This window comes from Dreissena polymorpha, chromosome 5 (genome assembly GCF_020536995.1).
Source record: "Dreissena polymorpha isolate Duluth1 chromosome 5, UMN_Dpol_1.0, whole genome shotgun sequence".
NCBI lineage: Eukaryota > Metazoa > Mollusca > Bivalvia > Myida > Dreissenidae > Dreissena > Dreissena polymorpha.
The window spans coordinates 28,691,317-28,704,524 of NC_068359.1; the positions used below are offsets into that span (position 1 = coordinate 28,691,317).

General features: G+C 37.2%; 1 protein-coding gene across 1 annotated transcript; it reads left to right on the forward strand.

The window, feature by feature from the left end:
- Window positions 1-5,221: 5,221 nt before the first annotated feature.
- Window positions 5,222-11,384, forward strand: LOC127882143 (E3 ubiquitin-protein ligase MARCHF11-like). Its single transcript, XM_052430612.1, has 5 exons — window positions 5,222-5,400; window positions 5,782-5,968; window positions 7,023-7,192; window positions 7,729-7,875; window positions 10,919-11,384. The coding sequence occupies exons 1-5, from the start codon at window positions 5,296-5,298 to the stop codon at window positions 11,156-11,158; spliced, it is 849 nt and encodes a 282-aa protein (XP_052286572.1). The 5' UTR covers window positions 5,222-5,295; the 3' UTR covers window positions 11,159-11,384.
- Window positions 11,385-13,208: the final 1,824 nt, after the last annotated feature.

Here is a 13,208-nt window from a genome sequence, read left to right on the forward strand (position 1 = left end):
ACAACGTAGAGATACGTAAACTTAACGAGGGGACTGTCACGTGATTCTTCTTCCCTCGTTAACCGCTGTGTTTAATCTATGACGTGACACGCATCATCCCAGTCACGTGACACGATACATTTTTACACGACACACTATGGCATAACAAGACATTCATCATTCTATAACACGACATACACCACTGTTTGACACGACATACATAATTCAATAACACGATGTACATCACTGTATAACAAGACATACACCACTCTTTATTACGACCTGCATCACTGTATAACAAGACATGCATCACTGTATAAAACGACATGAATCACTGTATAACACGACATGAATCACTGTATAACACGACATGCATCACTGTATAACACGACATGCATCACTGTATAACACGACATGAATCACTGTATAACACGACATGAATCACTGTATAACACGACATGCATCACTGTATAACACGACATGCATCACTGTATAACACGACATGAATCACTGTATAACACGACATACATCACTGTATAACACGACATGAATCACTGTATAACACGACATGCATCACTGTATAACACGACATGCATCACTGTATAACACGACATGCATCACTGTATAACACGACATGCATCACTGTATAACACGACATGAATCACTGAATAACACGACATACATCACTCTGTAATATGACACACACCACTGTATAACACGACATACATCACTGTATAACACGACATACATCAATGTTTAACTCGACATACATCATTCTATAACACATCAGTCATATCTCTAGAACACGATAGTTAACACTCTACAACACGACAAACATAACTCGGCAGGCATTATCCATTACACGACAGTCATCAATCTATAACACGACACGCATGCACTATTACATGAAAGCCGCGCTCTATGAGACGACACGCATAATGAAATGACATTACCACCCACCCATCTATGACATGGTACGCATCACTATATGAACAAGCCACTCATCACATTATGACACGACACGATGGCCCGGTGACGGTACGTACTGTACGTACCGTACCTGTACGTATTACATCGGGACTCAAAGGAGTACAAATTGGCCAAACGGGAGTACGGTATTTGATAAGTTAAAAATGTACGTACAATTTTCTCATAACGCGACATTATGACTTCAGCATGACGATGCAATAGCTGATGGTACAATATTGCGATCTGCAATTTACGGAATACCGTTAGGGCCATCGTGGTTACTCATTAAAATCCAGAGGGCGAGAATGCGAGAACGCGATAGTACGATGGCGACAATGCGACAATAATATGACGACAGTGCGACAATTCGATGACGACAATGCGATAGTACGATGGCGAGAATGCGAGAACGCGATAGTACGATGACGACAATGCGACAGTGCGAAAATACGATGGCGACAGTGCGATAGTACGATGGCGACAATGCGAAAGTCATATCGTACTGTCGCCATCGTATCATCGAATTGTCGCCATCGTAATATCGCATTCTCGCTATCGTATTGTCGCACTGTCGTCATCGTAGTGTCGCCTTGTTACCATCGTACTATCGCGTTCTCGCATTCTCGCATTGTCACCATCGTACTATCGCACTGTTGCCATCGTATTGTCGCACTGTCGTAATCGTATTGTCGCATTGTCGTCATCGTATTATCGCGTCCTCGCATTCTCGCCATCGTACTATCGCATTGTCGCAATCGTTCTATCGCACTGTCGCCATCGTATTGTCGCACTGTCGTCATCGCACTGTCGCATTGTCGTCATCGTACTATCGCGTTCTCGCATTCTCGCCATAGTACTATCGCATTGTCGCCATCGTATTGTCGCACTATCGTCATCGTATTGTCGCATTGTCGCCATCGTACTATCGCGTTCTCGCATTCTCGCCCTCTGGTTTTTAATGAGTAACCACGATGGCCCTAACGGTATTCCGTAGCAATTTCGTTCTAGTTTTTCGCATGAAAAACGAAGTACATACAGCTATTTTTACACCTGCGCATCAACAGTAAAGCGTTTAATTTCTAATAGCAAATTCCTTTTTTTTTACCACACTATCCTCCGTATTGTCTCTATTACATACCAACGCTAGTGTATACGTATTCGTGAAAGAAATCAACAAAAGAATAATTGCACTTATTATAATACTTAGCAATTATACGCCCGAGATAGACACATATCCATGGATTTTTTAACATTTGACATTTAGTCAAGGAAGATGGAATATATTACGAACATATAATATATAAATGTATTTCCTTGTACTAGAGAACTTTATTCTGTGTTTATAATTACACATTGTTTGCACCTAAAAGTACAAGGCACATAATAATTATGATGATGTACGATAATGTTATTTCGTGTGCTAAATAATGCGAATGTATGACTCGGTGCACATCTCGAGCGAAGTGTTGCAATTTACATTTACTCACCAGTGTACGACAATGCGTTGAAGCTTATAACTGACTTGTTACGATATATGCATCTGCAACAATGGGATCATAAATGAAGGGCATCGAAAGTAATGTAAAATTGATTAACAAAGTCGTACAAACCGGTATTCGAAATAGCGATGAACATATATTTACGAGAAAGATTTCCTTATTTTCTGGTTTTCTCAATAAAATCTAGACATTAACTATATCACTTTAATGATCCTACGTATCGTACATCATTCTTTAAAGGGGCCTTTTCACGTTTTGGTTAATTGACAAAATCAAAAAAATTGTTTCAGATTCGCAAATTTTCGTTGTAGTTACCATGCTTTTAAGAACCCTAATATGCATCTTTTGACGATTTAAAGAACTGAAAATTATAATGCGTCCCAACGCGAAACGATTGAATAATTTGGAGAGTTCTGTTGTTGTCGTTATATTTTTTGACACTTTGAGGATTGCTTATAGTATTCAGTATAAAATACATCATTCATTGCATGAGAAAGGATGGCCGACTGGTCTAAGTGTTATATTTTGTGATAATACGAGGATTGCTTATATATAGTTTAAAATACACCACTTAATTAATGAGCACGGATGGCCGATTGGTCTACGCATTAGAATTTTACTCCAGTGGTCAGTGGTTCGAGCCGAGATGAGGGTTACTTTTTGTTCTTTCTTTAATTTTATCCTTGTTTTTAATGGAGTTTTTTAGATCCAATGTTTACATTTATCAAAATAAAGCATGTTTACATTTATCAATATAAAGCATTTAATGACAAACTTCAATAACTGCCAAAATCTGTAAAAGGCCCCTTTAATGTAAAATAAGTTACAATATCGCATGCCGCGTTTGCATGTATGTATCGTTATTGAAGTCAATATAATGCCGTGATTTGGCAGTTGATCAAACCACAGATCAAACGCAGTTGGCGTCCCATTGATAAAGACAACCAAATTCCGTTCAATTATTGTCTATTAACCGAATAACCATGAATGAAAGCGACGTTTATCGGCTAAATTTAGAGTCATGATTTTCCGACCGACCGCCATCAATTACAGGTCCGTATGCACGTTACATGTGTCATATTCAGTCTGACTTTCATTCAATAAAGCGACCAATTATGAACTCTGTTCTATTATTACCCGCCAACTATAGGCCCGCTTTGATTTAATATGCTCCATGTAATAAGGGCAGTTACACTTGAGTTCGTAACATCTTAAAATTATCTAAAAACACTTTGAAGGGGCCTTTTCACAGATTTTGGCATGTATTGAAGTTTGTCATTAAATGCTTTTTATTGATGAATTAAAAATTGGATATAAAAAAGCTCTAGTAAAAAACAAGGATAAAATTAAAGAAAAAAAAAGTAACCCTCAACTGGGCTCAAACCACTGACCCCAGGAGTAAAATTCTAATGCTTAGACCAATCGGCCATCCGTGCTCATTAATTAAGTGGTGTATTTTAAACTATATATAAGCAATCCTCGTATTATCACAAAATATAACGACAACAACAGAACTCTCCAAATTATTCAATCGTTTCGCGTTGCAACGCTTTATAATTTTTTGGTTTTTAAATCGTCAAAAGATGCATATAATGGATATTTTACAACATCGTAAAAGTTCAGTATTACTGTTTCCTCACAAATATCGTAACTTCAACGAAAATTTGCGCACCTGAAACATGTTTTTTTTAATTTTGTCAATTTACCAAAACGTGAAAAGGCCCCTATAATATGATCGATGTATTAAGTGCAGTTACACTTTAAAATTTGAATGAATTTGTAACATCTTAAAATAATTAAAAAACACATTAAGCAATCTTTACTTTTGTTAAATAAGTAATTTTCTCCTAAAGCAACCATTCGAAAAGGTAAATGGTGTTACCAATATTGTTTGTATTGTAAGTTCTTGAATCTTAATGTTGACGATTTCCAATATTATAATTTTTTTTGTATCCGAATGTAGAACACACTTTTTCACCATACACATATGAGCGGGAATGCAGCATAAAACAAATACAGTTGTATATACTTCAAGTCTTGCTGGCTCCATTTTTGGTCGCCGGTTTTATTCCTCTTCCAGGAACAACTGCCGCACCCGTTGAGAAACGATCGAGCAATGTTGTAGCCTGGTTTTGATCGATGTATGATTAACTTTGCGTGCTAAAAATGACACCTCACGAATAAATGTAACAGAGCGTTTTAAACTTGCCTTCCACAACACGGTATTATATTTCTTGTTGTTTGCGTGAAACTAATGGGACATTTTAAAATGTTCGTAATGGTATTTTCCAGAATCTTTTGCGCATTAAACCTTTTATTTGTTAGGAATTTGTATTTGTTAGGAATAAATATGCATCTGTATCCGTGTAGATTTCATGTAATTTGGCTTTGTACGTTTTGTGTCGTGTTCATTGTCGCATAAAACGAAATTCCGTAATGGAGAATACGAAAATTATACTACATGTACTTTAACACAGAAGAACATAAGCAATTTCCTGAATGTAACGTATGTAACTAAAATAAAACCACCCGTCAAGTCCCCATGCAGAATGTTTCGGATATAAACGGAAAATAATAAAATTACAATTTCTCTGCGAAAATCTTTTTATATACAAATAGTGAGGTAAATAAGAAATATTTGTCGATCATTTACCAGAGTTTATCCAAACAAACGTATTTTTCATGATATTGTCGTAGACTCAAGCAAATTTGCGAAGCGAACATGACACTTTCCGCAAAATGTACAGCGCTTCGCTGACGGGTATAGTGACGTCAGTTACGTCACATGTTTATGTTTTTCCCGCCTAGTGAAACAGGGGTTCGTTGTTACGTAAAGAAATGAGAAATCATGAGCTGTAACGTTTCCAGTGGCGAGCCCAAGGTCTCGCCAGGAACTAGCTCAGAGGTGGCCAGCCATGACGACCTGGAGGACCAGGGCTGGGAATACAACCAGGTGATAACTTACTTTTTTCTCGCAATATATTTTATGTTTGCACACCATAAAGAATACGTTCCTCCATTAATTTTAATTTTGTATTCATTTTTGAATGGATTGTGTTGAATAACAAACCGGCAATATAATCTATTATGTAAACTAATGGTAATAAAAATACTTTACATTTTAGTCGTCTGTGACTAAAAAGTGTGTGTGTATCCCATACCATATCCAGATTTGATGATGTTGAAATGAGAATAAAATGCGATTTAGTTATGCAGTCTGGTATTGTTTGTATTGCGACTAAAGTAAGATTTAATGTCTTAATTTTAAAACACGTACAGTGCAGACAGTACAGTAGAAACAGTTAAGATTATAATTTATTTTCAAATCAATTAGACGGACCTGGAAATGCTGATCAAGGACGACAAGAACGATAATTCAGAGACGACGACTTCCGGTACTCCGGGGACCCCGCAGCAGGACTTTATAGCTCCACCGGATGTACCGGACACAGAAGCCATGTGCAGGCCGAGCGAGAGTGCGTCCTTCTGTCGCATATGCCAGGACAACGAAACAACACAAGGTAGGCAGTAACAAAGAATTGTTCAGAGATTTTCGTATTTATAACAATATTATTTTGTTCCAATATGACGGTTTCAATCAGTCCTTTTATAAATGATTCAAACATTGTGTTGGATAAAATCAAAGCCGTCATAACAAAACAGATAACCGGTACCCATGATCGGAGAGAAATGTTCTTTATGTAGTAAGTAATTAATTCCGGTTTTAATTATTTCTTCTTTCCATTCATACATTATCATCATTATTTATAGGACGTCAAATTACGCCACAATTGCACCGCGTTCCATAAAATAAGTCAAAAGTTGAAAAGTTTTTCATCCGTTAGTTACCCTCCGTTCACACATAGACGCCGCTTCTACTACGATCAAAGCATGGCCGAAAACGTTGCCGATCGTGACGAATCGCAGGAGAAACGTAGTGGAGTCTTCATAAGCGTAGTATGATCGCGGTAGAGTCTTCATGATCGGAGATCTCTACACTATCGCCACGCTAATTTTGAACATGCTCAAAACAAGCGAAGCGGGATCGTGTTCAACAAGAATCGGTGTAAAGTCGTAAAAAGAGCGTAGTAGAAGCGCCGTTATCGTACAGGCAGCGCGGAAGCATCGTGGAGAGATCTCCATGATCGTAGTAAAAGCGCAGTAAAAGCTCTGCGTAGCGTCGTAGTATGATCTTGAATGTCGCGGCAGTAAACGCAGTAAGCGTTTGACGTAGGGGCATCGCAGAACGGTCGAAATGAAGACCATAATTTTCAAAATTGCTCGATTTCGACTCCGATCGGCCTCGATCCTTTTTTCAGATCGTGGCTTGATCGGGATGATCGTCGTAAAGTCGCAGCTATGTGAGAACGGGGGTATTATAAAGAGGGTTTTTGTTTGCCTATAAAATACGATTCATTTGTACATTACATAATATCTTCTAACATGGTCTGTAAATACGGAAATATAAACAAACTTCGTTGTTCCCTTCGTGATAACGTATATACACGTACAACTATAAGATGCGAAGGGAGAGCAGCCGGAGTGCAAGAGACTTCGTCTTTCGTTTGACTTCAGAGCCCATATCATGTACAGAGTGTGGCTGCAAGGGCCAGCTCTCTCTGGTACACCGCAGCTGTTTGGTAGAGTGGGTGCGGTACAGGGGATCCAACCGCTGCGAGATTTGCGCCGCCAACTTCAGGTGCGTCCCGGCGCCAGCCCTGGGGTTCGGACTCAGCCAGCTTGACGTAGGTGTCATGTGAAGGAGCCAAATGGGCATTACCGTCTTTGAGAACTCGTTTATGTTTACAAACGGATGACATTTAGACCTTCTTTAATTTTTTTTATGACTATAAGGCATAATGTTTGAATTCCGTTTTAAATGCAACTTGCTAATTATATATGTAATGTTCTTTCTGAATATAGCCCAAAACGTGTAATGACTGTCTATTTAAAGCATGATGGTTATGAAATTAATTGCTTATTGAGCAGTTTGCGTATGTTTACTGTCCGGTGGAGATATCTATCTAATAAACTGAAGTTCACATTCCATAATGAATTTCTGATATACATAGCGTAATGAACTCGCTACAGTGCCTATTTAAAAGTCTTTTTCTGATCAAGAGCGAAGTCGCTTTAAAGACTACCGGTACAAACTGATAATATGAAATGCCTCTTTCGAAGAAACAATTTGTTGGCATTTGCGATTTGTGTAATACGCACGCAATGTCCCTTTAAAGGCCAAATGATTCTGCATTATAACACTGCTTTCATGAATGGACAGACAACAGAGGCGCTTCAGCGAGAGTTGGCCCAGTACCAACCGCTTTCCCGCCGGAAGCGCTCCACTATCGCCGGCGTGATCCTGTTCCTGTTTGTCGTCAGCGGCGTCATCGGCGTGGTCACCGTGGGCGCCGACGAGGAGTTTCAGGTGTCGTTTGCCTAAACGTTTTACGTGAAATCGTAGTACGGTATACCGTACTTTTAAACTAAAAATTTTAACTGAATTTTTACATTATCCGATATATATATATAAAATGAATATATCTAGATATATATATATAGATATATAGATAATTATATGGATGAAAATAGCGCCAAACGCCAAAGAAAACACAGGGACATAGCATAGCATAATATCACAGTATAGAATATAGCTCAATTTGGATTTCTATTCAATAACTCGATCCAAAATTGAGGCATTGCAATAAAACTTCCAATATATCCTTATATATGTTACAGTAAATCTGTGAAACTAGGAATTTCACGAAATTCCTAATCGATTCAAAATTTTCGTGAAATTACTGTTTCACTTAGGGACTTCACGAAATGCCTGATTTCATGAAATTTCTTAAACGATTTCAGCTTTATTCACAATTGTTAACTGCTTTATTAAATAAATGCCACTAAAATTAAAACATTTATTTTCAGAAAATTGTACATCTTTGAAAACCTGCATCAATATGAACTCTAACAAGATATTTCACACTGCTTTCATACTTCACATATTGAGACAGATGAAAAAAAAATCTCATATAAATCAATCTCATATATCTTCTCACAAAATAAAATTGAACATATTTGATAGTTCCCATTATATAAGATCAATCGCATTTTACTTCTCATTTTCGAAATGGACACATGTCAGTGAAACAAAAATAGAACACTTGTAAATGGACACATGTCAGTGAAACAAAAATAGAACACTTGTAAATGGACACATGTCAGTGAAACAAAAATAGAATACTTGTAAATGGACACATGTCAGTGAAACAAAAATAGAATACTTGTAAATGGACACATGTCAGTGAAACAAAAATAGAATACTTGTAAATGGACACATGTCAGTGAAACAAAAATAGAATACTTGTAAATGGACACATGTCAGTGAAACAAAAATAGAATACTTGTAAATGGACCCATGTCAGTGAAACAAAAATAGAATACTTGTAAATGGACACATGTCAGTGAAACAAAAATAGAATACTTGTAAATGGACACATGTCAGTGAAACAAAAATAGAATACTTGTAAATGGACACATGTCAGTGAAACAAAAATAGAATACTTGTAAATGGACACATGTCAGTGAAACAAAAATAGAATACTTGTAAATGGACACATGTCAGTGAAACAAAAATAGAATACTTGTAAATGGACACATGTCAGTGAAACAAAAATAGAATACTTGTAAATGGACACATGTCAGTGAAACAAAAATAGAATACTTGTAAATGGACACATGTCAGTGAAACAAAAATAGAATACTTGTAAATGGACACATGTCAGTGAAACAAAATAGAATACTTGTAAATGGACACATGTCAGTGAAACAAAAATAGAATACTTGTAAATGGACACATGTCAGTGAAACAAAAATAGAATACTTGTAAATGGACACATGTCAGTGAAACAAAAATAGAATACTTGTAAATGGACACATGTCAGTGAAACAAAAATAGAATACTTGTAAATGGACACATGTCAGTGAAACAAAAATAGAACACTTGTAAATGGACACATGTCAGTGAAACAAAAATAGAATACTTGTAAATGGACACATGTCAGTGAAACAAAAATAGAATACTTGTAAATGGACACATGTCAGTGAAACAAAAATAGAATACTTGTAAATGGACACATGTCAGTGAAACAAAAATAGAATACTTGTAAATGAATGTTTGCTACATATTTTGTATCATCTAGGAACTATAAAACTTGTATGTGTTTAAGTACACTCTTGTGAAATTCCACATGTCACTTGGTACATTTCTTAACATTTTATTTGTTTTATGTGTTATGGCATCTACTATTACAAAGTCTCTGGGCCTTAAACCACTTGCATCTCTTAGTCTGGCACTGTCTCTTCCCAAGGCTACAGTCGCAATGAAAGAATCCTTGACCACCCGACTCTGTCTTCCTGACAGCTTCACGAAGTGTTATAGTTATTTCTGTGTCTGAATCCAAATTAGTAAGAAGGTGTTGCGGGCAGAGTTCAAATTTGTTCCTGGATTATCTTGTACTTAAAACACATGACTTCACGTCAATTCTGTACATGTCATTCTCATCCTGGCCAACAATAACATCAAGAATGTTTCTAGGATCACCTCTGCCTCTATCAACTACGGGTATCGGAATCGCAACGTTATCCCCTTCACAGATTAAATGTAACATATAAAAGCTTAATTGGGAAAAGGTTCGCAGGAGCAAAGACAAAGCCACATTTACAAGAATGTGTTATTAAAAAACTCAGTTACAAATTCAGCTCTTGTTAATAGCTTACATAGCTTGTATTATATTCTCTTGCGATATCATGCTTGAACTGTCAAAATAATATTCGATATATCGTTCGATCGTATTGTACTTCTTTAAAGAGCGTTAACATTGACCTTTATAATAAATATTAATGTCAGATGCGCTTTGAACTAAGCGAGATCATCGACGTCATGCTGAAATGGAAATATTAGCTGATAGTTTTCGTCAATAAATAATTATCATAAAAAATGGGAAAACCGGGCTTAAGGCAGGTGCATAAAGTGACGTCCCAGATCAGCCTGTGAAGTATGCACAGGAAAATCAGGAACGACACTCTCGCATAGACACGACTTTTGTTTAGAAGAGACATATCCCAATGTGACCCAAATTCGACGATGTAACGGTTACATGAAGCAATATTTAGCAAATCATGAAAGAAATAATGAAATGTTTAATAGCGCAAAATAATAATTTTAAACTCGGATGTATTACGTTGAAATGATTCCAAGACAATAATCATCCATTTAATCAATCGTCGAATTTAGGTGTCGTCGAATTTGGGTTGCGGTAGGATATTTGAAGCGGATAATTCCATAAAAGCGGAAAGTGTCGTCCATAATTAACCTGCGCGCATTGCTCAGGCTTATCCAAGACAATACTTTACGCTCATGCATTTAGCCCTATTTTCCCAGAGCGCGTCTCATGTTAATTGTTTTCCAGACCGTCAACAGCGATCCGTACGCATCGGAGGCCGAGGTGAAAAAGACGCACGTTATGTTCTCCATATGCCTAGCGTTCCTATTCTTCTGCCTCACGCTGACGATTGGACTGACGCTGGCGTGGTTTTTGCTGGAGCTCTACTTCTACGTCAACAGACGTCGGGTTTACCGGAACACCGCTTGGCAGATGCTGACGGAGGCACGCAGGCGTTCCGAAATGTGGCGCTCGACCGTCGTTTAAAATGGAGCTCATGTTATGTTTTTGAAATTTTCATGGCTATATTAGTTTTATCCGACACTTTCCGTCCTTCCTTTCCATTTAAACATTTTTTACGTTGAGGGATGAAATATATTATTATTTTTTATCAGACATTTTTTGTCATATAACATTTAATTGGCATTGGACAGTTGCACAAAGACTTTTATATTTTATTTTAATTTGTCCCTGAATAAATCTCTATACTGAAGCCATTGTTTTAAATTGTGTGGTGCTTAACAGGCCTTTAAAACTGGCGCTCAAACAAAATTTGAACTTTCAAATAGTAAACATGTTTTTTTATCTGTCCTGTTTCGGTCTTTGACTTATACACAAAGAAATGTTGACAGTGATGATAGTGATATTACACTGTTTTTGTTTGCTCCTTCTATGTTTTGAACTGTTTTGACTTTGAGATATATGAACACTTGATTATTTTAACTTTATCTGTCATTTATACCAATATAAAAAGTAGCATAATATTTGCTAAGAATTTAAGAGCTTTACTTGTTTTGCTCTTCTCAGCGATACTAGATGTAAGAGACGGCAATAGGCAATATAATTAATACACTCACAGACACTTGTAATGCGACACTAATTTTTTTATTTCTAGATTGTTTTTCAACAGATTTCGTCAAAGTACGGAATGCAATCAAATCAAACATAAAGTGACTTTGAGCGCATATATGGAAAGAAAAATAAATAAATAAATAAATATATATATATATATATTAGAGAGAGAGAGAGAGAGAGAGAGAGAGAGAGAGAGAGAGAGAGAGAGAGAGAGAGAGAGAGAGAGAGAGAGAGAGACAGAGAGACAGAGAGAGACAGAGAGAGAGAAGAGGTGAGAGAGAGAGAGAGAGAGAGAGAGAGAGAGAGAGAGAGAGAGAGAGAGAGAGAGAGAGAGAGAGAGAGAGAGAGAGAGAGAGAGTGTGACTTCATACAAAATTAGAATTCGCTGAATTTTTTTAAGGCAAATTTCGCTTCAGGAAAATGTTCCTTTATTAAAAATAATTGCTGTTAAAAATAGGGAGGACTATTACTGTAATATATATAGCAATGGTACGACACAGAGAGGCGCTAGTCACGCAATGGGGAGTGTGCATGTAATTACATGTATGTACACGATCAATGTTTTTTAATACTTAGTGCCGTATTTTTATTAAAAAAAATCCCGTTAAAAACAACAGCAACAAAGTAACACCCACGGGAGGTTGCATCTTACCCGTGCATGTTCGATATACATGAATCGCAATAAACAAAATGCTCCGACAGGGGAGGTAGGCGTCATGGTCACAGGACTACTAGTTTTGTCGGTCAATATACCACTCCATAGAGGTGAATGGTCTCATAGAGACCATTCGCCATTTTTGAATGAGTAAGGTGCGGGAGGCCTAACTTATGCGCGCTTAAGAAGGAAGTGATGGGCAATTTCTAGCTGTTGCATATCCGAATTGAAAACGAAATTCCATGGTTTGAGTCTTTTTAGAGCTTCTGGTAGAACTGTTGTGTGCACGTTTTTGCGAAGGGGTTCGGTTCGGTGAGGACCGGATCGGCCTGAGACCATTCGGCTACTGACAAGTACTTACCACGGGTTGCTTCATTTGTAATGTCTATGTCGTGTGTGTACCATTAAAGACTGCACTATTACATGTTTAATTCGCGTTCGTACCGATTAAAATGCCATCACATATTGAATCTTTGATTGTATCAAATTGACCTGCCTCCACTCCCACCTCTAGCATATACTTTGAATGATCGTATGAAAATGACAAACCCTCTGCGCATCGTGATTAGTTAAAATGACGCCATGCTATGATGAGATGACTTTCTTTTGAATGTAATATTTTGTAGCAATATGTGCTGATTTATAGATATAAAATATAGTTCTCATGTAGAAAACAGCCCATGGACAATAAGATCGCGTTTTTTATTGAAATGATTATGTTTATTCAACGTTTGTTCTTTGAACTCGTAAATTGATTCCCAAACATTTGATATGTTTACGAGACGGACAGACGAATGGAAGGTAAGG